This window comes from Mustelus asterias, chromosome X (assembly GCF_964213995.1).
Source record: "Mustelus asterias chromosome X, sMusAst1.hap1.1, whole genome shotgun sequence".
NCBI classification, from domain to species: Eukaryota; Metazoa; Chordata; class Chondrichthyes; order Carcharhiniformes; family Triakidae; genus Mustelus; species Mustelus asterias.
This window is the reverse complement of record NC_135834.1, coordinates 7,007,578-7,030,775: the sequence shown is the minus strand read 5'-3', so window position 1 is coordinate 7,030,775 and position 23,198 is coordinate 7,007,578. Positions and strand designations below refer to the sequence as shown.

General features: G+C 50.0%; 1 protein-coding gene across 1 annotated transcript in view; it reads right to left on the bottom strand.

Annotated features, from left to right (window-relative positions):
• Positions 1-23,198, bottom strand: part of LOC144481834 (uncharacterized) — a 75,243-nt gene that overhangs the window by 42,840 nt on the left and 9,205 nt on the right. Inside the window, exon 2 of the mRNA XM_078200988.1 lies at positions 1,579-1,766. Coding sequence (XP_078057114.1) covers positions 1,579-1,766 — 188 coding nt within the window. The remainder of the gene's footprint in view (positions 1-1,578; positions 1,767-23,198) is intronic.

Genomic DNA, 23,198 nt, shown 5'->3' with positions numbered 1-23,198 from the left:
TTTCCAGCACCCGATCTGTAGCCTTGTGTGCTGTGGCCTTTCAAGTGCTCATCTAAATACTTCTTAAATGTTGTGAGGGTTCCTGCCTCTCCCACCCTTTCAGGCAGCAAGTTCCAGATTCCCACCACCCTCTGGTTGAAAAAGCTTTCCCTCAAATCCTTTCTCAATCTCCTGCCCCTTAAAACTGTGCCCCCTGGTTATTGACTCAGGGGAAAAATTCCTTCCTATCATGCTAAATTATCACTTTGGGTCAGGGGGATTAGCTGGGTAAATATGTGGGGTTACGGGGATAGGGCCTGGGTGGGATTGTTGTCGGTGCAGGGTCGATGGGCCGAAAGGCCTACTCCTCCTTAGTAGGTTAAATAGTGGGGTAAAAGGGATAGGGCGTGAGTGGGATTGCTGTCGATACAGGCTCGATGGGCTGGATGGGGATTGCTGTCAGTGCAGCCTTGATAGGCCGAATGTCCTCCTTCGGCTTTGCAGGGTAAATACATGGGGTTAAAGGACTATGGCGGGAATGGGATTGATGTCAGCGCAGACTCAATGGGCTGAACGGCCTCCTTCTGTACTGTGGGGATTCTACATAGGGTGGCACAGTGGTTCGCACTGCTGCCTCACAACACCAGGGACCCGGGTTCGATTCCTGGCTTGGGTCACTGTCCATTCTCCCCGTGTCTGCGTGGGTTTCCTCCGGGTGCTCCGGTTTCCTCCCACAGTCAGAAAGATGTACTGGTTAGGGTGCATTGGCCGTGCTAAATTCTCCCTCAGTGTACCTGAACAGGAGTGTGGCGACTGGGGGATTTTCACAGTAACTTCATTGCAGTGTTAATGTAAGACTATTTGTGACACCAATAAACAAATCTCTCATAATTGTGTACACCTCAATCAGGTCCCCCCTCGGCTTTCTCTGCTCCAAGGAAAACACCCCCAGCCTAACCAGCCTCTCTTCACAGCCGAGACACTCCAGCCCAGACAACATCCTGGAGAATCTCCTCTGCACCCTCTCCAGCCCAGACAACATCCTGGAGAATCTCCTCTGCACCCTCTCCAGCCCAGACAGCATCCTGGAGAATCTCCTCTGCACCCTCTCCAGCCCAGGCAGCATCCTGGGGAATCTCCTCTGCACCCTCTCCAGCCCAGACAGCATCCTGGAGAATCTCCTCTGCACCCTCTCCAGCCCAGGCAGCATCCTGGAGAATCTCCTCTGCACCCTCTCCAGCCCAGGCAGCATCCTGGAGAACCTCCTCTGCACCTTCTCCAGCCCAGACAGCATCCTGGAGAATCTCCTCTGCACCCTCTCCAGCCCAGGCAGCATCCTGGAGAATCTCCTCTGCACCCTCTCCAGCCCAGACAGCATCCTGGAGAATCTCCTCTGCACCCTCTCCAGCCCAGGCAGCATCCTGGAGAACCTCCTCTGCACCCTCTCCAGCCCAGGCAGCATCTTGGTGAATCTCCTCTGCACCCTCTCCAGCCCAGGCAGCATCCTGGAGAATCTCCTCTGCACCCTCTCCAGCCCAGGCAGCATTCCCACCACCGTTCGCGACACAATTCAGAACTCACAAACCCCGGTGCGCTTACCGTCAAAGAATCGCTTAAGGCGGAGGCAGCTAACACTGAGACGCAGCACCGAGAGTTTGTCCAGTCGGCCAGCGATCTCCTCGGTGGTAGGAAGGAGCCTCAGCAGGTTGTCAAACTCCACGTTGAGCCGATCGCGGTGCCGCTTGGAAGGGTTGGACTTGGCGGCGTTCCCACTGCCCTGCTCGGTGCTGCGTTTGACAAGGAGGGAACAAAGGACAAAGAGAGAAAATCAGATGCGACTCACCAGCAACACAAAACCCCCGACTCCCCAGAACAAATTGCAGTGGTATCGCACTCAACAAACCCAGGAACTCTCCCATCATAGATCGGGGGAATGAATTCCATGCCAATAGCTGTTCATAGAATCATAGAATCCCGACAGTGCAGAAGGAGGCCATTCGGCCCATTGAGCCTGCGTTTACAATAATCCCACCCAGGCCCTATCCCCATAACCCCACGTATTTACCCTGTTAATCCTCCTGACACTAAAAGACAATTTAGCATGGCCAATCCACCTAACCTGCACATCTTTGGACACTAAGGGGCAATTTAGCATGGCCAATCCACCTAACCTACACATCTTTGGACACTAAGGGGCAATTTAGCATGGCCAATCCACCTAACCTACACATCTTTGGACACTAAGGGGCAATTTAGCATGGCCAATCCATCTAATCTGCACATCTTTGGACACTAAGGGGCAATTTAGCGTGGCCAATCCACCTAACCAGCACATCTTTGGACACTAAGGGGCAATTTCGCATGGCCAATCCACCTAACCTGCACATCTTTGGACACTAAGGGGCAATTTAGCATGGCCAATCCACCTAACCTGCACATCTTTGGACACTAAGGGGCAATTTAGCATGGCCAATCCATCTAATCTGCACATCTTTGGACACTAAGGGGCAACTTAGCATGGCCAATCTACCTAACCTACACATCTTTGGACACTAAGGGGCAATTTAGCATGGCCAATCCACCTAACCAGCACATCTTTGGACACTAAGGGGCAATTTCGCATGGCCAATCCACCTAACCTGCACATCTTTGGACACTAAGGGGCAATTTAGCATGGCTAATCCACCTAACCTACACATCTTTGGACACTAAGGGACAATTTCGCATGGCCAATCCAGGTTTCTGCCTCCACCAGCAACTCAGGCAAAATTCTTCTTATGCCCTCCCTGATCATTCTGCCTGAATCTATGACCCCTGGCTTTTGAACTCTCTGCCAAGGGAAACAGGTTCCTCCTGCCTCCTCTCTCCCTACCTCTCACCTCAATCGTTGTATACCTCAATCATGTCACTCCCTCAGCCTCCTCTGTTCCAAGGAAAACAACCCCAATCTCTCCTCATAGCTACAAGTTGAAGTTCAATTAAGGATGGGCAATAAATGTTGGTCCAGCCAGCGACGCCCACACCCCATCAATGAATTTAAAGAAAACTGGAAAAGGATAGAACAGGGGACTTTCTGGGCGGAGGGGGTGGTGGGGTGACCAGGTACACAGACTTTTCAAATATCATGACGATTATCAAAAGAAAAGCCAAAGGAAGATTGGCCCTATTTCTTTAGGACCAGAATACAAGTGGGTAGGAGTAAGGCTTCAGTGACACGAAGCCCTGGTGTAGGCCGCACCTGGAGTCACTGTCAGCAGTTCCTGAGAAAGAATACATTGACCGTGGAGTAAGTGCAGTCGTGCAGTGTCAAATTACCGGAATAATACCTGGCACTCTTCAGGGTTAAATTCCGAGAGAGATTACACGAAAATCGGGCTAAATCGTTGGAGATGCCGCAAAACGTTAAGGGAAATGTTGAGAGGGTCCTTCCTGGCCAGTGTTTATCCCTCAACCAACACAATTACAAACACGCAATGTGGCCATCATATTATCTCATTGTTAATGCAAGTTAGCCAACGATAAATGCCACAAATCCCTCCATAGGAGCCGGAGTCGGCCATTCAACTCCCCTCTAGCCTGCTCTGCCATTGAATAAGATCGTGTGTGATATGCTAGTAACCTCAAATCTGCATCCTGCCTACTCCGTGATAACCTTTCACTCCCCCCTCGCTTACCAAGAATCTAACCACCACTGTCTTCAAAATATTCACTCTGCTTCCACCGTCTTTTGAGGAAGAAAGTTCCAGAAACTCATCACCCTCAGGGAAAAATTCTCATCTCCCTCTTGAATGGATGACCCCTTATTTTTAAACAGTGAGCCCCTCATTCTAGAATCTCCCACAAGAGGAAACATCCTCTCACATCCACCCTGTCGATACCCCCTCAGGATCTTATATTTTTCAATCAAGTCGCCTCTTATTCTCCTAAACTCCAGCAGATACAAGCCTACCCTCTCCAACCTTTTTGATTTGATTTGATTTATTATTGTCACATTTATTGGGATACAGTGAAAAGTATTGTTTCTTGCACACTATACAGACAAAGCATACCGTTCATAGAGAAGGAAAGGAGAGAGTGCAGAATGTAGTGTTACAGTCATAGCTAGGGTGTAGAGAAAGATCAGCTTAATGCAAGGTAGGTCCATTCAAAAGTCTAACAGCAGCAGAGAAGAAGCTGTTCTTGAGTTGGTTACCTCATAAGACAACCCACCCATTCCCGATATTAATCTAGTAAACCTTCTCTGAACTGCTTCCAATGCATTGACATCTGTCTTTAAATAAGGTGACCAATGCTGCACAAAATACCCCCTGTAATAGGTCCTCAGAGGCAGAAGTCCCTTCACTAACATCCCTTTATTTACAAGTCTGACAACAGCGTACAGAGTGCTTGCAGTTAACAGCCGACACTAGGAGCGCCAGAGGAACTGACACGCCTGGTTAAATACAAAGCAAGAGGCTCCCTGAGTGGCCCATCAATTTGGCCCTTAATCAGGGAGTTCATGCTCTAACAGGCCCACCTCAGTCACCTTAAAGTCGTTCCACTCCCACAATGCAGCAGTGACGAAACCTCAAAAAGTGCCGACATCTCGAGATCCCAAAAGGTGCTATAGAAATGCAAGCCTTTCTGACTTTGCTTATCCCAAAGCGGCTAAAAACCAATGAATCGCTTTGAAGGCAGGTCGTCAAATATGGCAGCCATTTTGCACACAGCAAGATGATAAAACCCAGCCAGTGAGCAGGTGACCGAGTAACCTGGCTTGGCTGGTATTGATTGAGGAAGGAGGGGTTGGTTTCTCGATAGTGAAGGTGAAAGAGGCATTTAAACCAGTGCGCGCCCAATCTCAGTAACTCGACTGCGAAGCCATCGCCAATGGCAACGCGATGGACGAGAACGCGTCTCAAGGCTCGGAAACCGTGTGTTCGTATGTCCGCTGCGATCGTGTTGAAAGTTTCCTCCAACGAGAGCGACCGGCCGCCTCAACTGCCTCAAAAGCCATCTTTCAAAAGATGACGGGGTGGAAGTATTTGATGTGGTCGGCAGCTCACTTTCCAAGAGCTTCAGACTTCTGGTAACAAGAAAAACACAAGCCAAGCGGAAAGAGGAAATGAACTCTCACCAATTCACGCAACAGAAAACCCCCGTGTTCTGGGCATTTACCGACAGCAAAGATGACTGTCCCACTTCTCCACCTATCAGCCACTCGAGGAGAAAAGAGGTGTTCACAATTATGAGTCATTTTGCCAGCATCTCGCTATCGAACTCTTGTTTCCAGGTGTCCAGAGGAGCAGTGACCAGGCAAATCAGTCAAGGAACCAGTCAGGAGAGAATTTCTTTTGTGACACAGTGCGTTGCGATCTGGAAAGCGCTGCCTGAAAGGGCGGTGGAAGCAGGAACTTTCACAAAAAGGCAACTGGAGAAATACTTTGAGATGAAATATTTTGCAGGGCTACTGGGGCAAGAGCAGAAGGGGAGTGAGACATAAGAACATAAGAAATAGGAGCAGGAGTAGGCCATCTAGCCCCTCAAGCCTGCCCCGCCATTCAATAAGATCATGGCTGATCTGAAGTGGATCAGTTCCACTTACCCGCCTGATCCCTATAACCCCTAATTCCCTTACCGATCAGGAATCCATCTATCTGTGATTTAAACATATTCAACGAGGTAGCCTCCATCACTTCAGTGGGCAGAGAATTCCAGAGATTCACCACCCTCTGAGAGAAGAAGTTCCTCCTGGGAACTGACCCCCCTTTATTTTGAGGCTGTGCCCTCTACTTCTAGTTTCCTTTCTAAGTGGAAAGAATCTCTCCATCGCTACCCTATCCAGCCCCTTCATTTTCTTATAGGTCTCTATAAGATCCCCCCTCAGCCTTCCAAATTCCAACGAGTACAAACCCAATCTGCTCAGTCTCCCCTCATAATCAACATCCCTCATCTCTGGTATCAACCTGGTGAACCTTCTCTGCACTCCCTCCAAGGCCAATATATCCTTCCGCAAATAAGGGGACCAATACTGCACACAGTATTCCAGCTGCGGCCTCACCAATGCCCTGTACAGATGCAACAAGACATCTCTGCTTTTATATTCTATCCCCCTTGCGATATAGGCCAACATCCCATTTGCCTTCTTGATCACCTGTTGCACCTGCAGACTGAGTTTTTGCGTCTCATGCACAAGGACCCCCAGGTCCCTCTGCACAGTAGCATGTTGTAATTTCTTTCCATTTAGATAATAATCCAATTTGCTATTATTTCTTCCAAAGTGAATAACCTTGCATTTGTTAATGTTATACTCCATCTGCCAGAACTGCATAGCTGTACCATAGAGACAACAAGGCACGGTGGGCTGAATAGCCTCCTTCAGTTCCATAATCCTACAGTGCTTATTATTCATTTTACGGGATGTGGGCGTCGCTGGCTGGGCCCAGCAATTATTACCCTTCCCTAATTAAAGTTTTTTTTAAAGTTTATTTATTAGTCACAAGTAAGGCTTACATTAACACTGCAATGAAGCTACTGTGAAATTCCCCTAGTCACCACACTCCGGCGCCTGTTCGGGTCAATGCACCTAACCATTGACCCGAGGAGGAAACCCACGCAGACACGGGGAGAATGTGCAAACTCCACACAGACAGTGACCCAACCCAGGAATCGAACCCAGGTCCCTGGCGCTGTGAGGCAGCAGTGCTAACCACTGTGCTACCGTGCCACCCAATTGACCCTTGAGAAGGTGGTGGTGAGCCACCTTTAAGAACCGTTACAGTCCCTGTGGTGTATGTACACCTACAGTGCTGTTAGCAAGAGAGTTCCAGGATTATTATTGGACATCGGTCAGTCCATGTGGTGTAGGTACACCCACAGTGCTGTTAGGGAGTTCCAGGATTGTTATTGGACATCAGTCAGTTCATGTGGTGTAGGTACACCCACAGTGCTGTTAGGGAGGGAGTTCCAGGATTGTTATTGGACATCAGTCAGTCCATGTGGTGTAGGTGCACCCACAGTGCTGTTAGGGAGGGAGTTCCAGGATTGTTATTGGACATCAGTCAGTCCATGTGGTGTAGGTACACCCACAGTGCTGTTAGGGAGGGAGTTCCAGGATTGTTATTGGACATCAGTCAGTCCATGTGGTGTCGGTACACCTACAGTGCTGTTAGGGAGTTCCAGGATTGTTATTGGACATCAGTCAGTCCATGTGGTGTAGTATGGCGATGGCCATACTAGTCTGAAAATGTCTGATCTCAGAAGCTAAGCAGACTCAGGCCCGATTAATACTTGGACGGGAGACCGCCTGGGAATACCAGGCACAGTATACTTTTATCTTTTGGCGGCACAGTGCTTAGCATTGCTGCCTCCCAGCGCCAGGGACCCGGGTTCGATTCCTAGCTTGGGTCACTGTCTGTGCGGAGTCTGCACATTCTCCCCGTGTCTACGTGGGTTTCCTCCGGGTGCTCCGGTTTCCTCCCACAGTCCGAAAGACGTGCTGGTTAGGGTGCATTGGCCGTGTTAAATTCTCCCTCGGTGTACCCAAACAGGAGTGTGGCGACTCGGGGATTTTCACGGTAACTTCATTGCAGTGTTAATGTAAGCCTACTTGTGACACTAACAAAATAAACTTTACTTAAACTTAACTTAAAAACTGTCGGGGTTCATAACATACTTTGGGTTTTCAGCTCATGTACCAGAGTGAGAACTGATACATTGCTTGCATCTCTATATATATATATATGGGATAGGGGCAATGGTTTCCTTCTGTGTCATATAACGATATTGCGTCCAAATACATTGGCATGTCTTCTCAAACCCTGACGAGTGACTTTCTACAAGTGCAGCGACTGTGATGCAGGGAAACGTAATCCCACTCAGTGCCAAGAACAAATCCACAAACAGCATGGATCCAAATAACCAGTGAATCTACCCTTGGCGATCGTTGGCCATCAGGTGAGGAATGTTGCCCAATCCCCAGGGAAATTCCCAGAATGCCCTTAGCCAGGGCCCCAGAATGGTTAGCGCCTGGTCAGATAGGCAGGGCGAGGAACGGGATGGAGCACCGCCTCAGTCTCATCACAGAGCTGTCGGCCGAAAGAATCGCAAAATAATCTCACAACAGTTTGAGTGGTTCCCTCAGTCAACGCTGAACATTCTCTGCACAGTCAAGATTCTCTTGGGAAAAAAAAGGCCGATCTGACATTGCGTGATTTTGTATGAGGTACTTCTTCCAGGTGTAAACTTGTCCCAACATATCTTTCACTGCCTGCCAAGATTTCTAAACGTCCTGTTGTTTTTAATACCTGACTCGTTCTTTTCAAGATATTTCCTCTCTTTCCCCCTTGGCTCCATTCCCCAGGAATTCCCCAAACTCTCCCCCCCTGGCGCCACCAAGCAACGAACCAGCCGAGAGGAGACACTCGGAACAAGCCCAGGGCATCTCTCTGCCTCTCCAAAGTGCTTCATCTGGCTTCAGATGAGACGGAGATGTGTGGCCTCTCGGCTGGATGCAGGGAGATCTGATGGGCGCTATTTGGAAAATAGTGTGGGAGCCCCCCTGTTGCCACTCAATCGGCCAAAACGGGAAGAGTTTCCAGTGTCGACAAAAAGTTTGGCTTCATCTCCCTGCTCTATGTGGGATCCCCCCCGACCCTCTGGCCACCGTACCCCAAAAATGGCTGCCACATAACAACAGTTGGTGCCTTCCAAGAGGCGGCTGTCGTGTATGCTGGGGCATGCCCCTTTAAGAGAACGGGTCAGGTGACCCGAGACTCCAGCCAGTCTTGTGCTGACTGTGTTAGGATAAAGATGTGTTAATCAACTGTTCCAGTGAGTTTACTTCCACAGACCTTGTGGTCTATTATTAGCCTCAATATCAGATCTCAAACATAATAGTAACTCTATTGGGGTAAATACTTCTGTCACGCCCGCCATGGGAATTTCCAGTCCACGGGCGGGACTGGAAGATTTGGCGGGATGTTTAAAGGTCCATTGACCTTGGGCGGGAATTCCTGTTCGCGAGGGGCTCGCACCCTGGAAAACCCCGCCCGTTGTGCGTGTTGCACTTGGACACATTGCCAAGGTGCGTGACGGGTTCCCCGAAACCCTCTGATTTATCCTTGGCCTCTCTCAAGGTGAGTGGGTGCCCACCCGTGCCCACCCTCTCCCAGGCAGCTTGCCAAGGTGGCACAGCAGAGCCCATGAACAGATGGCCCCAAACGCACAAGCCCACTCGACCTGCCCGGGCATGACCATGATGCGCATTTGCGACCTCTAGACTTGACCATTCCAGCTGCCCCGCTTGGCCAGCCTCTTGTTTTCCACCCTCCGTAAGGTTCACGCCACCCCGGAACTTGGCCGCCCATGCCCTAACTCGCCCCTGGCTTGACAGCGACTGGGCGAACGCAGGGCTGCTTGGTCAAGGAGAGAAGTCTGCCCTTTCGCTCCTTTTTAACAGCCTTGCCTTTCGTCAGGAACAAAGTCTATGGAGACCGGTGGCAGAGTGCCAACTTCTACAGGCGCACGCTTGGCATTCCAATAGGCACAAACACTGCTTGGGATGCAAGCAAGTCCTCACAAGTCCGGAGACCAAATCTAAAAAAAGAAACCAGTCGCGCTTTAAAATTGGCCCGATGAATCATCAACTGCTCAAAATGGGCAGTAGCATCAAGAGAAGAGTGGGTAGGCATTTTCAGGGCAATATCTCACTTCCTCTCCTCTCCCTTGCCCAACTTTCATTTCTGATTTCACCGCCCTCCGCTCCCCTTTGCCCAAGTGCCATTCTAGCGCCAACCTGACATGGCACCACTGCCCTCAATTTAGCACAAAGCCAACAACCTGAGCTCAAAGAGGTTGGCAGATGTGGCAAAGGGGATAAAATGGACTCTCCTGAGGTTGCCAACTTTCTCTGGGCATATCCCTGGCGATCTCGTCAAGGGCTCTCCTGCCTGCAGCCACCTCACACCCGTCTGCCCCGACCTACACTCCTGCCATTGCCCAGCCAAACGAGACCATCTCCCAGGCACCCTGCCTTCCCAGGGCTTCTCCCAGTGTCTGCGTGGGCTTCCTCCGGGTGCTCCGGTGTCCCCCAGTACTCCAAAGATGTGCAGGTTAGGTGGATTGGCCATGCTAAATTGCCCCTTGTTGTCCAAAGATGTGCAGGTTAGGTGGATTGACCATGCTAAATTGCCCCTTTGTGTCCAAAGATGTGCAGGGTGGGTGGATTGGCCATGCTAAATTGTCCCTTAGTGTCCAAAGATGTGTAGGTTAGATGGATTGGCCATGCTAAATTGACCCTTTGTGTCCAAAGAGGTGTAGGTTAGATGGATTGGCCATGCTAAATTGCCCCTTGTTGTCCAAAGATGTGCAGGTTAGGTGGATTGACCATGCTAAATTGCCCCTTTGTGTCCAAAGATGTGCAGGGTGGGTGGATTGGCCATGCTAAATTGTCCCTTAGTGTCCAAAGATGTGTAGGTTAGATGGATTGGCCATGCTAAATTGACCCTTTGTGTCCAAAGATGTGTAGGTTAGGGGGATTGGCTATTCTAAATCACCCCTTAGTGTCCAAAGATGTGCAGGTTAGATGGATTAGCCACGCTAAATTGTCCCTTAGTGTCCAAAGATGTGTACATTAGGTGGATTGACCATGCTAAATTGCCCCTTAGTGTCCAACGATGCGCAGGTTGGGTGGATTGGCCATGCTAAATTGCCTCTTAGTGTCCAAAGATGTGCAGGTTGGGTGAATTGGCCATGCTAAATTGCTCCTTAGTGTCCAAAGATGTCTACATTAGGTGGATTGGCCATGCTAAATCACCCCTTAGTGTCCAACGATGCGCAGGTTGGGTGGATTGGCCATGCTAAATTGCCCCTTAGTGTCCAAAGATGTGCAGGTTAGGTGGATTGGCTATGCTAAATTGCCCCTTAGTGTCCAAAGATGTGCAGGTTGGGTGGATTGGCCATGCTAAATCACCCCTTAGTGTCCAACGATGTGCAGGTTGGATGGATTGGCCATGCTAAATCACCCCTTAGTGTCCAACGATGTGCAGGTTGGATGGATTGGCCATGCTAAATTGCCCCTTAGTGTCCAAAGATGTATACTTTAGGTGAATTGGCCATGCTAAATTGCCCCTTAGAGTCCAAAGATGTGCAGGTGAGGAGGTATTAATGGGGTAAATCTGTGGGATTACGGGGATAGGGCCTTGGTAAGATGCTCTGTCCGAGAGTTGGCGCAGGCTTGATGAACCGAATGGCCTCCTCTTGCCTCTTGGGGATTCAATGATTCCAAGCCTCAAAGCAGTTGCAAGTCAAAGTTGAGTTGGCAACCTGTAGAGGGCATCGGGTTGGCAGGAAACCCAGTGGGCAATGAATCAAGTTGGGGGGGGGGAGCGGGGGAAGAGGATGGGGGCACAGAGGCGCCACCAGCCTTTAGGGAGGTTGCTGAGCCAGTGATATTTCCCCATTTTCAGATTTGCTCCAAGCAAGGCACACATGGCGGAATGTTCGAACGGAGAATGCAAGTCAATAAACTGAGTGAAAATCCGTGTAGTTAAGCCACTGTGCAACAGGTCAGTTAGCACACAATGATCAGAGACCATACAACATTGCTGTACGTTACACTACCCATAACTCACAGCTGACTGGAGACCATGCTGCATATCAACTATGGATTCACAATATTATTCCAACTGAAAGCCTCGCGATTGCATCCATTCGGATTTTCCAGCCCTGCCCAACAGCAGGATCCTCCAGTCCTTCCGAAGTCAGCGGACTTCTGGCTGCCTCGCCGCATCCGCTGTGGGGAACTGGCACAGCAGGAACAGAAAAGACCGCCCATAGGAACAGGAGGAGGCCATTCAGCCCCACAAACCCATTGCCAACACTCAGTTTTACAAAGTCCACTGAGAGGATGTGGGCGTCGCTGGCTGGGCCAGCATTTATTGCCCATCCCTAATTGCCCCTTGAGAAGGTGGTGGTGAGCCGCCACCTTGAACCCGCTGCAGTCCATGTGGTGTAGGTACACCCACAGTGCTGTTAGGGAGGGAATTCCAGGATTGTTATTGGACATCAGTCAGTCCATGTGGTGTAGGTACACCCACAGTGCTGTTAGGGAGGGAGTTCCAGGATTGTTATTGGACATCAGTCAGTCCATGTGGTGTAGGTACACCCACAGTGCTGTTAGGGAGGGAGTTCCAGGATTGTTATTGGACATCAGTCAGTCCATGTGGTGTAGGTACACCCACAGTGCTGTCAGGGAGGGAGTTCCAGAATTGTTATTGGACATCAGTCAGTCCATGTGGTGTAGGTACACCCATAGTGCAGTTAGGGAGGGAATTCCAGGATTGTTATTGGACATCAGTCAGTCCATGTGGTGTAGGTACACCCACAGTGCTGTTAGGGAGGGAGTTCCAGGATTGTTATTGGACATCAGTCAGTCCATGTGGTGTAGGTACACCCACAGTGCTGTTAGGGAGGGAGTTCCAGGATTGTTATTGGACATCAGTCAGTCCATGTGGTGTAGGTACACACACAGTGCTGTTAGGGAGGGAGTTCCAGGATTGTTATTGGACATCAGTCAGTCCATAAGGTGTAGGTACACCCACAGTGCTGTCAGGGAGGGAGTTCCAGGATTGTTATTGGACATCAGTCAGTCCATGTGGTGTAGGTACACCCACAGTGCTGTTAGGGAGGGAGTTCCAGGATTGTTATTGGACATCAGTCAGTCCATGTGGTGTAGGTACACCCACAGTGCTGTTAGGAGGAGAGTTCCAGGATTGTTATTGGACATCAGTCAGTCCATGTGGTGTAGGTACACCCACAGTGCTGTTAGGGAGGGAGTTCCAGGATTTTGACCCAGCGACACTGAAGGAACGGTGATATATTTCCAAGTCAGGATGGTGAGTGACTTGGAGGGGAACCTCCAGGTGGGGGTGTTCCCAGGTATCTGCTGCCCTTGTCCTTCTGGATGGAAGCATTGTGGGTTTGGAATATGTTGAAGGAAGTAAACCATGGCTGATCTGTTTGTTAACTCCCTGTACCCACATGGGCTCCATAACCCTCAGTATCCTTGCCCAAGAAAAGCTCAGCTCTGAACCAGTCGACTGACCCCGCCCCTAGCTTTTTGTAAGGCGTGGGGGGGTTGGGGTTTGGGGGGGAGAGAGAGAGAGAGAGAGAGAGAGAAGTCCAGATTTCGACCATAACTGCTTCCCTGAAAGAGCCTGGCTCTAATTTTAAGGTTCTTTCCCTTCGTTCTGAACTCCCCCCACCAGTTCCCCGCACCCCCACCACGCCCCCCCCCCCCCCACCCCCGCCTACCTGATTAACACCTTTAAGCATCTTAAAAACGTGAATTTGATCACCCTTTATACTCAAGGCAACACAAACCTAATCTATGCAACCGGTCCACGTAATTTAAGGATTTAAAGATTACAAAGGAGATAATCAGTCAGATAAGGAGAAACTATTTCCTCTGTTGGTGGCGACGGGAGGGCGAATCTCCAACAAGGGGGCAATTTAACCCTTTTGGTCCCAGTAATCATTCCAGTCAACCTGTGCCGCACAGTGGCACAGTGGTTAGCACTGCTGCCTGCGCACTGTCTGTGTGGAGTTTGCACGTTCGTCCCCGTGTCTGCGTGGGTTTCCTCCGGGTGCTCCGGTTTCCTCCTACATTCCAAAGATGTGCAGGTTAGGTGGATTGGCCATGCTAAATTGTCCCTTAGTGTCCAAAGATGTGTAGGTTAGGTGAATTGGCCATGCTAAATTGTCCCTTTGTGTCCAAAGATGTGCGGGTTAGGTGAATTGGCCATGATAAAATGCACCTTGGTGTCCAAAGATGTGGAGGTTAGGTGGATTGGTCAGGGTAAATGCGCGGGGTCATGTGGATAGGGCCTGGGTAAGATGCTCTGTCAGAGAGTCGGTGCAGACTCAATGGGCCGAATGGCCTCTTTCTGCACAGTTGGGATTCTCTGTATGATATTCTGCCATGGCCTTCTAACCCTTAAGGTTAAGGGGCCAAACAGGAACTTGGAGGGGGGCATCTGATGCCAACTGTAACGCCGATTCTCGGCGAGGGAGAGAGAAAAGAAAGTCGATCTGTAAAAGGAGGCAGAATGGTGACACCTGAAATGTGGGCATCCTGCCCTGTGCCCATTCACCGCGGGGCAGTGCGCAAACATGCCAACAATCTACTCGCTGGCAAATACCACCACAGAAAGTTCCATTCAATGAAACTCCTACTGTCGGGTCATTTGGAAACATTTCCTTTGGCAGTTCCCGCCCACTTTGCAAAGGTGAAGTGCTTAATTGATGCAAAAGCTATTCTTGGCAGTCCCTGGTTGGAGCAATCTTGCTCCCACAGAGATAATCCGGGAAATAAAAAAGCTGGAATCTGTATTACCACTTGCCCTGCTAAGTGCACACATTCACACGAGTAAGCGACAAGTTTAAACCTGGCATCAGAAAGTTCTTAAGACTCAGATATACAGCACGGAAACAGGCCCTTCGGCCCAACTTGTCCATGCTGACCAGGTTTCCTAAACTGAGCTTGTCCCATTTGCCTGTGTTTGTCCCATATCCCTCTAAACCTTCCCCATCCATGTCCAAATGTCTTTAACATATTGTCATTGTACCCGCCTCTACCACCTCCTCTGGCAGCTCATTCCACACACACACCACCCTCTGTGTGAAAAAGTTGCCCCTCGGGTCCCCTTTCCCCTCTCACCTTCAACCTACACCCTCTAGTTTTGGACTCCCCTACCCTGGGGAAAAGAGCGTGGCTTATTCACCTTATCGACGCCCCTCATGATTTTATAAACTTCTATAAGGTCACCCCTCATCCTCCTACGCTCCAGGAAAAAAGTCCCAGCCTATCCAACCTCTCCTTATAATTCAAACCTTCCAGTCCCAGTAACATCCTTGTAAATCTATTTTGCCCCCTTTCCAGTTTAATAACATCTTTCCTATAGCAGGGAGACCAGAATTGTACACCATACTCCAAGTGTGGCCTTGCCAATGTCTTGTACAGTTGTAACAGAACGTCCCAACTCCTGTACTCAATGCTCTGACTGTAGAAGGCAAGTGTGCCAAGCGCCTTCTTCACCATCCTCTCTACCTGTGATGCCACATTCAAGGAACTTATGTACCTGCACCCCTAGATCTCTCTGTTCGACAACATTCCAGTAAGAAGTTTAACAACACCAGGTTAAAGTCCAACAGGTTTATTTGGTAGCAAAAGCCACACAAGACAACATTCCCCCAGGGACCTACCATTAACTGTATAAGTCCTGCCCTTATTTACCGAAAACGCAACACTTCGCATTTATCTGAATTAAATTTCATTTGGACTGGATGCAGTTAAGGAGGTGGAAATCCCACAATTATTTCAGAAACAGGAATGAGCCCCGTGGATCTTTCTAGATGGGCAAATGGAGGGCCAAATAGATCGCCTCAGCCATATATCGTTCTCTGGCTGCGAAACAGGGTTTCCAGCCCTCCAGGATTGGCCTGGAGCCTCCTGGAATCAGAGATCAATCTCCAGGGCGTGGCTGTGTGGGAGAAAAGCCATCGGGACATTCAAAGAAAGAGAGGTTTGTTGTCAGGAAGGAAGGCTGATAGTCGAACATCGTCCAATTGGGTGATGAGTCTTTTTGCTTTCGGGCAGCACGGTGGCACAGTGGTTAGCACTGCTGCCTCACAGCGCCAGGGTCCCGGGTTCAATTCCCGGCTTGGGTCACTGTCTGTGTGGAGTTTGCACGTTCTCCCCGTGTCTGCGTGGGTTTCCTCCGGGTGCTCCGGTTTCCTCCCACAGTCCAAAGATGTGCTGGTTAGGTGGGTTGGCCATGCTAAATTGTTCCTTAGTGTCCAAAGATGTGCAGGTTAGGTGGATTGGCCATGCTAAATTGCCCCCTTAGTGTTTCAAAGATGTGTAGGTTAGGTGGATTGGCCATGCTAAATTGCCCCTTAGTGTCCAAAGATGTGCAGGTTAGGTGGATTGGCCATGCTAAATTGTTCCTTAGTGTCCAAAGATGTGCAGGTTAGGTGGATTGGCCATGCTAAATTGCCCCTTAGTGTCCAAAGATGTGCAGGTTAGGTGGATTGGCCATGCTAAATTGCCCCTTAGTGTCCAAAGATGTGTAGGTTAGGTGGATTGGCCATGCTAAATTGTCCCTTAGTGTCCAAAGATGTGCAGGTTAGGTGGATTGGCCATGCTAAATTGCCCCTTAGTGTCCAAAGATGTGTAGGTTAGGTGGATTGGCCATGCTAAATTGCCCCTTAGTGTCCAAAGATGTGTAGGTTAGGTGGATTGGCCATGCTAAATTGCCCCTTAGTGTCCAAAGATGTGCGGGTTAGGTGGATTGGCCATGCTAAATTGCCCCTTAGTGTCAGGGGGACCAGCAGGGTAAATGTGCGGGATTACGGGAATAGGGTGGGATTGTGGTCGGTACAGACTTGATGGGCCGAATGACCTCCTTCTGCACTGTAGGGATTCCATTCTATGATTTGTCGTAGGAAGGTCAGTACGTCGCATGATGGATGTGTTGGCTGACTAATGGCTGGGGGGGGGGGGGGGGGGAGTCATGTGGTGCAACCTCCAGAAACACATTTCCTCCCAGCCGCTGAATAATATCCGTGGTGAATGCGCACTTTGGCCTTGCCGGCATCACCAAAAACCGCCACTTTCACCCAACCCTACATACGGAGTGCCATCGCAAAAATAGGTGGGAAGGCCAGTGGTGAGGATGACACAAGGGAGTCTACAGAGGGATATAGTCAGGTTAGGTGAGTGGGAAAGAAACTTGTCAGATTGAATATAATGAGGGAAGATGTGAAGCGATGCACTTTGGTAGAAAGAATAAAGGAGTGAAATATTATTTAAATGGAGAGAGACTGCAGAAAGCTGCAGTACAGAGGGATCTGGGGGTTCTTGTGGATAACACAAAAAGCTCGCATGAAAGTTCAGCGGGTAATAGGGAAGGCCAATGGAATGTTGGCCTTGATTCCAAAGGGAAAGAATTATAATAAGGAAGTCTTGCTAAAACAAGGCACTCGTTAGACCACACCTGGAATACTGTGAACAGTTTTGGTCTCCTTATCGAAGGAAAGATACACTGGCATTGGAGGCAGCCCAGAGAAGGTTCATTTGGTCGATCCCGGGTATGGAGGGATTTTCCTGCCAGCAGTGAATAAAACACCCGACTGGCCTATAGCTCAAAGGAGTCATGGTCGCCGGTATCCAGTATTAAACCATGAGATGTCGGAGCAGAGGTATGCGGGTGGCACAGTGGTTAGCATTGCTGCCTCACAGCAGGTTCAATTCCCGGCCTCGGGTCACTGTCTGTGTGGACACATTCTCCCCGTGTCTGCGTGGGTTTCCTCCGGGTGCTCCGGTTTCCTCCCACAGTCCAAAATGTGCAGGTTAGGTGGATTGGCCATGCTAAATTGTCCCTTAATGTCAGGTGGATTAGGAGGGTAAATATGTGGGATTACGGGGATAGGACAGGACCTGGGGGAGATTGTTGTCGGTGCAGGCTCGATAGGCCGAATGGCCTCCCCCTGCACTGTGGATACGATTCTATAATTCTATGCCATTCGGCCCATCGAATCTGCTCCGCCACTCAATGAGATCATGACTCATCTGATGTGATAATCCTCAACTCCACTTTCCTACCTCATCCCCATAACCCTCGATTCCCTTACTGATTAAAAATCTATCTCAGCCTTGAACATACTTAACGCCTCAGCCTCTACAGCCCCCTGCGGGAAAGAATTCCACAGACTCACCCCCCTCAGAGAAGAAATTCCTCCTCATCTCTGTGTTAAATGGGTGACCCCCTTACTCTGAGATTATGCCCCCTGGTCCGAGACTCTCCCACGAGGGGAAACAACCTCTCAGCATCTACCCTGTCAAGCCCCCTGAGAATCCGATACGTCTCAATAAGGTCGCTTCTCATTCGTCTAAACTCCAATGAGTACAGGCCCAACCTACTCAATCTCCTGACTCCTCAAAGGAGTCATGGTCGCCGGCATCCAGTATTAAACCATGAGATGTCGGAGCAGAGGTAGATGGGTTGCATAGTGGTTAGCACTGCTGCCTCACAGCGCCAGGGACTGCAGGCAGGTCCGGAATCGCCTCCCGATAATGGCCACAAGTGTGAACATTGGGAAAGGCAAAGGGGAAGCAAACGCACCCACCAGAGATTGTGGCAACGGCCAATTGTCAACTGCGATAATGTGACACCACGTCCATTGTAACAACTGGGGAGGGTGGAGAACGAGACATTGTCCATTGGAGCTCTGCGGCTGAAGATCATAGAATCCCTACAGTACAGAAGGAGGCCATTCGGCCCACCGAATCTGCACCGACCACAGTCCCATCCAAGCCCTATTCCCATAACCCCATGCATTTACCCTAGCTAGTCCCCTCTGACACTAAGGGACAATTTAGCATGGCCAATGCACCTAACCGGCACATCTTTGGACTGTGGGGGCAAACCGGAGCACCCAGAGGAAACCCACGCAGACACGGGGAGAACGTGCAGATTCCACACAGACAGTGACCCAAGCCGGGAATTGAACCCGGGGTCCCTGGCGCTGTGAGGCAGCAGTGCTAACCACTGTGCCACCATGCCACCCCCATGTGGACTTCTTCCCTGTTAGGAATGGGTTAACAGACCTTCCAATTAAGTCCTAATTTGATGTCAATTATTCTATCAAAGTCACTGATATATAAAGGGGCCACAGGTGGCACTGGGTTGTTGGTGGAGAATTGTGTGCGGAGTTGGATCAAAGAAATAAAGATAATTTAAGAAGGAGACTCGTGTCTCCTTTACTGAACAAGAGGCTCAAACACTCCCCTCTTTCTAACCCGATCAGCATACCCGGCATTTGGAGTACTGCGTTCAGTTCTGGTCCCCACACTACCAGAAGGAAGCTTTGGAGAGAATGCAAAGAAGGATCACCAGGATGTTGCCGGGTCTCGAGGGTGTTGGCTATGAGGAGAGGTTGAATAAACTGGGATTGTTTTCACTGGAAAGACGGAGGCTGAGGGGAGACCTGGTCTACAAAATGATGAGAGGCACAGACAGGGTGGATAGTCAGAGGCTTTTCCCCCAGGGTGGAAGTGTCAATTACAAGGGGGCACAGGTTCAAGGTGAGAGGGGGAAAGTTTAAGGGAGATGTGCGTGGGAAGTTTTTCACGCAGAGAGTGGTGGGTGCCTGGAACGCGCTGCCAGAGGAGGTGGTGGAAGCAGGAACATTAGCAACATTTAAGAGGCATCGAAATGGGTCCATGAATAGGGAGGGAATAGAGGGATACGGACCGAGTAAGGGAAGGTTTTTTTTAAGTTTAGTCAGGGCATCATGATTGGTGCGGGCTTGGAGGGCCGAAGGGCCTGTCCCTGTGCTGGACTGTTCTTTGTTCCTTCCTCCCTCTTGTGTTTATCCAGATTCCCCTCAAACACATCGACACAATTCACCTCAACCCGTGGATGAGAGAGTTCCACCATTCTCTGAGAAAATTCTCACAAATTCCTACACGGATTTATTCGGGACTATCTCATCTTCTGCTCCCCGCACATTGGCAACAGATTTTTTTGGTTCCACCTGCCACGGGAATCGACACGGGACAGGAGGGAAGAGTTGACGTGCCTTTCAGGGAGTCCCTGCAGGGACTGAAAAATCCCTCCCGTCTACTCTACGGATGCCCAATCAGAGGCCTTTGCAATAAAGGATTTAATCAGATTATCCTTTTCACTTGGAGAGAAAAAGGCCCCAAGCTGTTCAATGAGGGGTATAACCTCTCAGTTCTGGTATCATCTTTGCCAATGGGTTTTTGCACTTCTGCAGTTGCCTCAATAGAACCATGGAACCTAAACAATGCAGAGAGGGCCATTCAGCCCATCAAATCTGCACCAACTCTCCAAAAAAGCATCCCATCAAGGCCCAATCCCACCCGATCCCCATGACCTATTTATCATAGCCAATCCACCTAACCTGCACATCTTTGAACACTAAGGGGCAATTTAGCATGGCCAATCCACCTAACCTGCACATCTTTGGACACTATGGGGCAATTTAGCATGGCCAATCCATCTTACCAACACATCTTTGAACACTAAGGGGCAATTTAACATGACCAATCCATCTAACCTACACATCTTTGGACACTAAGGGATAGTTTAGCATAGCCAATCCACCCAACCTGCACAGCTTTGGACACTAAGGGATTGTTTAGCATGGCCAATCCACCTAACCTACACATCTTTGGACACTATGGGGCAATTTAGCATAGCCAATCCACCTTACCAACACATCTTTGGACACTAAGAGGCAATATAACATGACCAATCCATCTAACCTACACATCTTTGGACACTAAGGGATACTTTAGCATAGCCAATCCACCTAACCTACACATCTTTGGACATTATGGAGCAATTTAACACGGCCAATCCACCTAACCTACACAGCTTTGGACACTAAGGGGCAATTTAGCATGGCCAATCCACCTAAGCTGCACATCTTTGGACACTAAGGGGCAAAATAGCATGGCCAATCCACCTGAAACATCTTTGGACACTAAGGAGCAATTTACCATGGCCAATCCACCTAACCTACACATCTTTCAGACAGTGGAAGGAAACCAGAGCACCCGGAGGAAACTCACGCAGACATGGGGAGAATTTGATTTGATTTATTATTTTTCACATGTATTGGGATACAGTGAAAAGTATTGTTTCTTGCGCACTATACAGACAAAGCATACCGTTCATAGAGAAGGAAAGGAGAGGGTGCAGAATTTAGTGTTACAGTCATAGCTAGGGTGTGGAGAAAGATCAGCTTAATGCATGGTAAGTCCATTCAGACGTGCAAACCCCACACCGACAGTGACCCGAGGCTGGAATTGAACCCGGGTCCCTGGCGCTGTGAGGCAGCAGTGCTAAGCACCGTGCCGCCCCACTTTTTGTAATACTGAGACCAGCTCAGCGCTCCAAGCGTGCTGTAACCAAGGTTCTACAGAGTTTGACGTGCAAACTGCTCTGCTTTTCAACTCTGTCCCTCGAGAATTGCTTTGTTTACTTTGATTTTTAAGCACACACAGTCAAAAAGGGCTCTGCTAAAGCCTCCTAATCCTTTTATGCTGGGAAATGCAGGAAGAAACCTTTGCGACTATAGTGGAACAACAGCGTTTTCTGTAACAAAAGCCAACAAGAACTCGCACCATATTCAGATAAAAACCCATTGTCTGATGGCAAAAGTGAACTAAAAAACTTTTCAAAGCTTGCCGTGGGTGGAGCAAGTGATATTTTTAGCTGGTGGACAACAGATTACCTTCCATAATCTCACTCCTCTACCAACTCAAGGTTAATTTAACCCCCTGGGCTTCCCTTCTCCATGGGGAGCCTCACCCTGGCGTGACCTTTCACCCCGACAACAATGGCACTAGGGATTCGACACGCACAAAGTTCAACGCGCTCCCAGTTTCATTTTCCGCCGGTTTTTTTTCCCACCCCCCGCATCTCCTGAAGGCCTTGCAAGGGGCGTGCACGGATCGCGACAGATTTTGGAGATTTGCCTTTCATTGCTGAGCCACCCGAGGTCAAAGGTCAAGGCCCGCGACCGCCAGTTGGCTGCCTCACTTCCGACAACAGCGAGTACCTTCAAAAGCAGGCAGGCGGTGGTATCGTGGCAACGTCACTGGGCTAGTAACCCAGAGGCCCAGGCTACCACTCTGAGGACACGGGTTCAAACCCCGCCATGGCAGCTGGTGGAATTTAAATTCAATTAATCAAATCTGGAATTAAAAACTCAATCTCAGTGATTGCGATCATGAATCGATTGTCGGAAAAACCCATCTGGTTCACTAATGCCCCTTGAGGGAAGGAAATTTGTCGTCCTTACCCGGTCTGGCCTACATGTGACTCCAGACCCACAGTCATGGGGTTGACTCTTAACTGCCCCCTGAAATGGCCAAGTGAGACACTGAGTTGCACCAAACTCAGTCTCAACAAAGATATTGAATCATAGAATCCCTCCAGTGCGGAAGGAGGCCATTTGGCCCATCGAGTCTGCACCGACCACAATCCCACCCAGGCCCTATCCCCATGTATTTACTCTAGCTAGTCTCCCCGACGCAACGTAGCATGGCCAATCCACCTAACCTACGCATCTTTGGACTGTGGGAGGAAACCGGAGCACCCGGAGGAAACCCACGCAGACACGGGGTGAACGTGCAAACTCCACACAGACAGTGACCTAAGCCGGGATCGAACCCGGGTCCCTGGCGCCGTGAGGCAGCAGTGCTAACTACCGTGCCACCCCAAACCGGACGGACCACCCGGCATCGACCTAGGCCCCAGAAAAGACAACAGCAAAACAAACAGCCCTGTCGACCCTGCAGAGTTCTCCTTACTAACACCTGGGGGCTAGTGCCAAAATTGGGAGAACTATCTCACAGACTAGCCAAGCAATAGCCTGACATAGACTTACAGATAATATCCCAGACCCCACCATCACCATCCCTGGATATGTCCTGTCCCACCGGCAGGACAGACCCAGCAGAGGTGGCGGCACATTCAGGACGGAGCGTCCCTGGGAGTCAAGATCGACTCTGCACCCCACGAAGTCTCGTGGCATCAGGTCAAACACGGGCAAGGAAACCTCCTGCTGATTACCATCTACCGTTCCCCCCCTCAGCTGATGAATCAGTTCTCCCCCATGTTGAACACCACTCGGAGGAAGCACTGAGGGTGGCAAGGGCACAGAATGTACTCTGGGTGGGGCACTTCAATGTCACCCATCATGTCCAGCTCAGTGGCACCGCCACAGGCCGAGCTGGTCGGGTCCTAAAGGACATCACTGCTAGACTGGCACTGTGGCAGGTGGTGAGGGAACCAACAAGCGGGAAAAACATACTTGACCTCATCCTCACCAACCCGCCTGCCGCAGATGCATCTGTCCATGACAGTCTCGGTAAGAGTGACCACCGCACAGTCCATGGAGACAGAGTCCCATCTTCACATTGAGAATAACCTCCATTGTGTTGTGTGGCACTATCACCGTGCTAAATGGGACAGACTTCGAACAGATCCAGCAACACAAGACTGGGCATCCACGAGGCGCTGTGGGCCATCAGCAGAATTGTCCTCCAGCACAATCTGCAACCTCATGGCCCGGCACATCCCCCACTCTACCATTCCCACCAAGCCAGGGGATCAACCCTGGTTCAATGGAGAGTGCCGGAG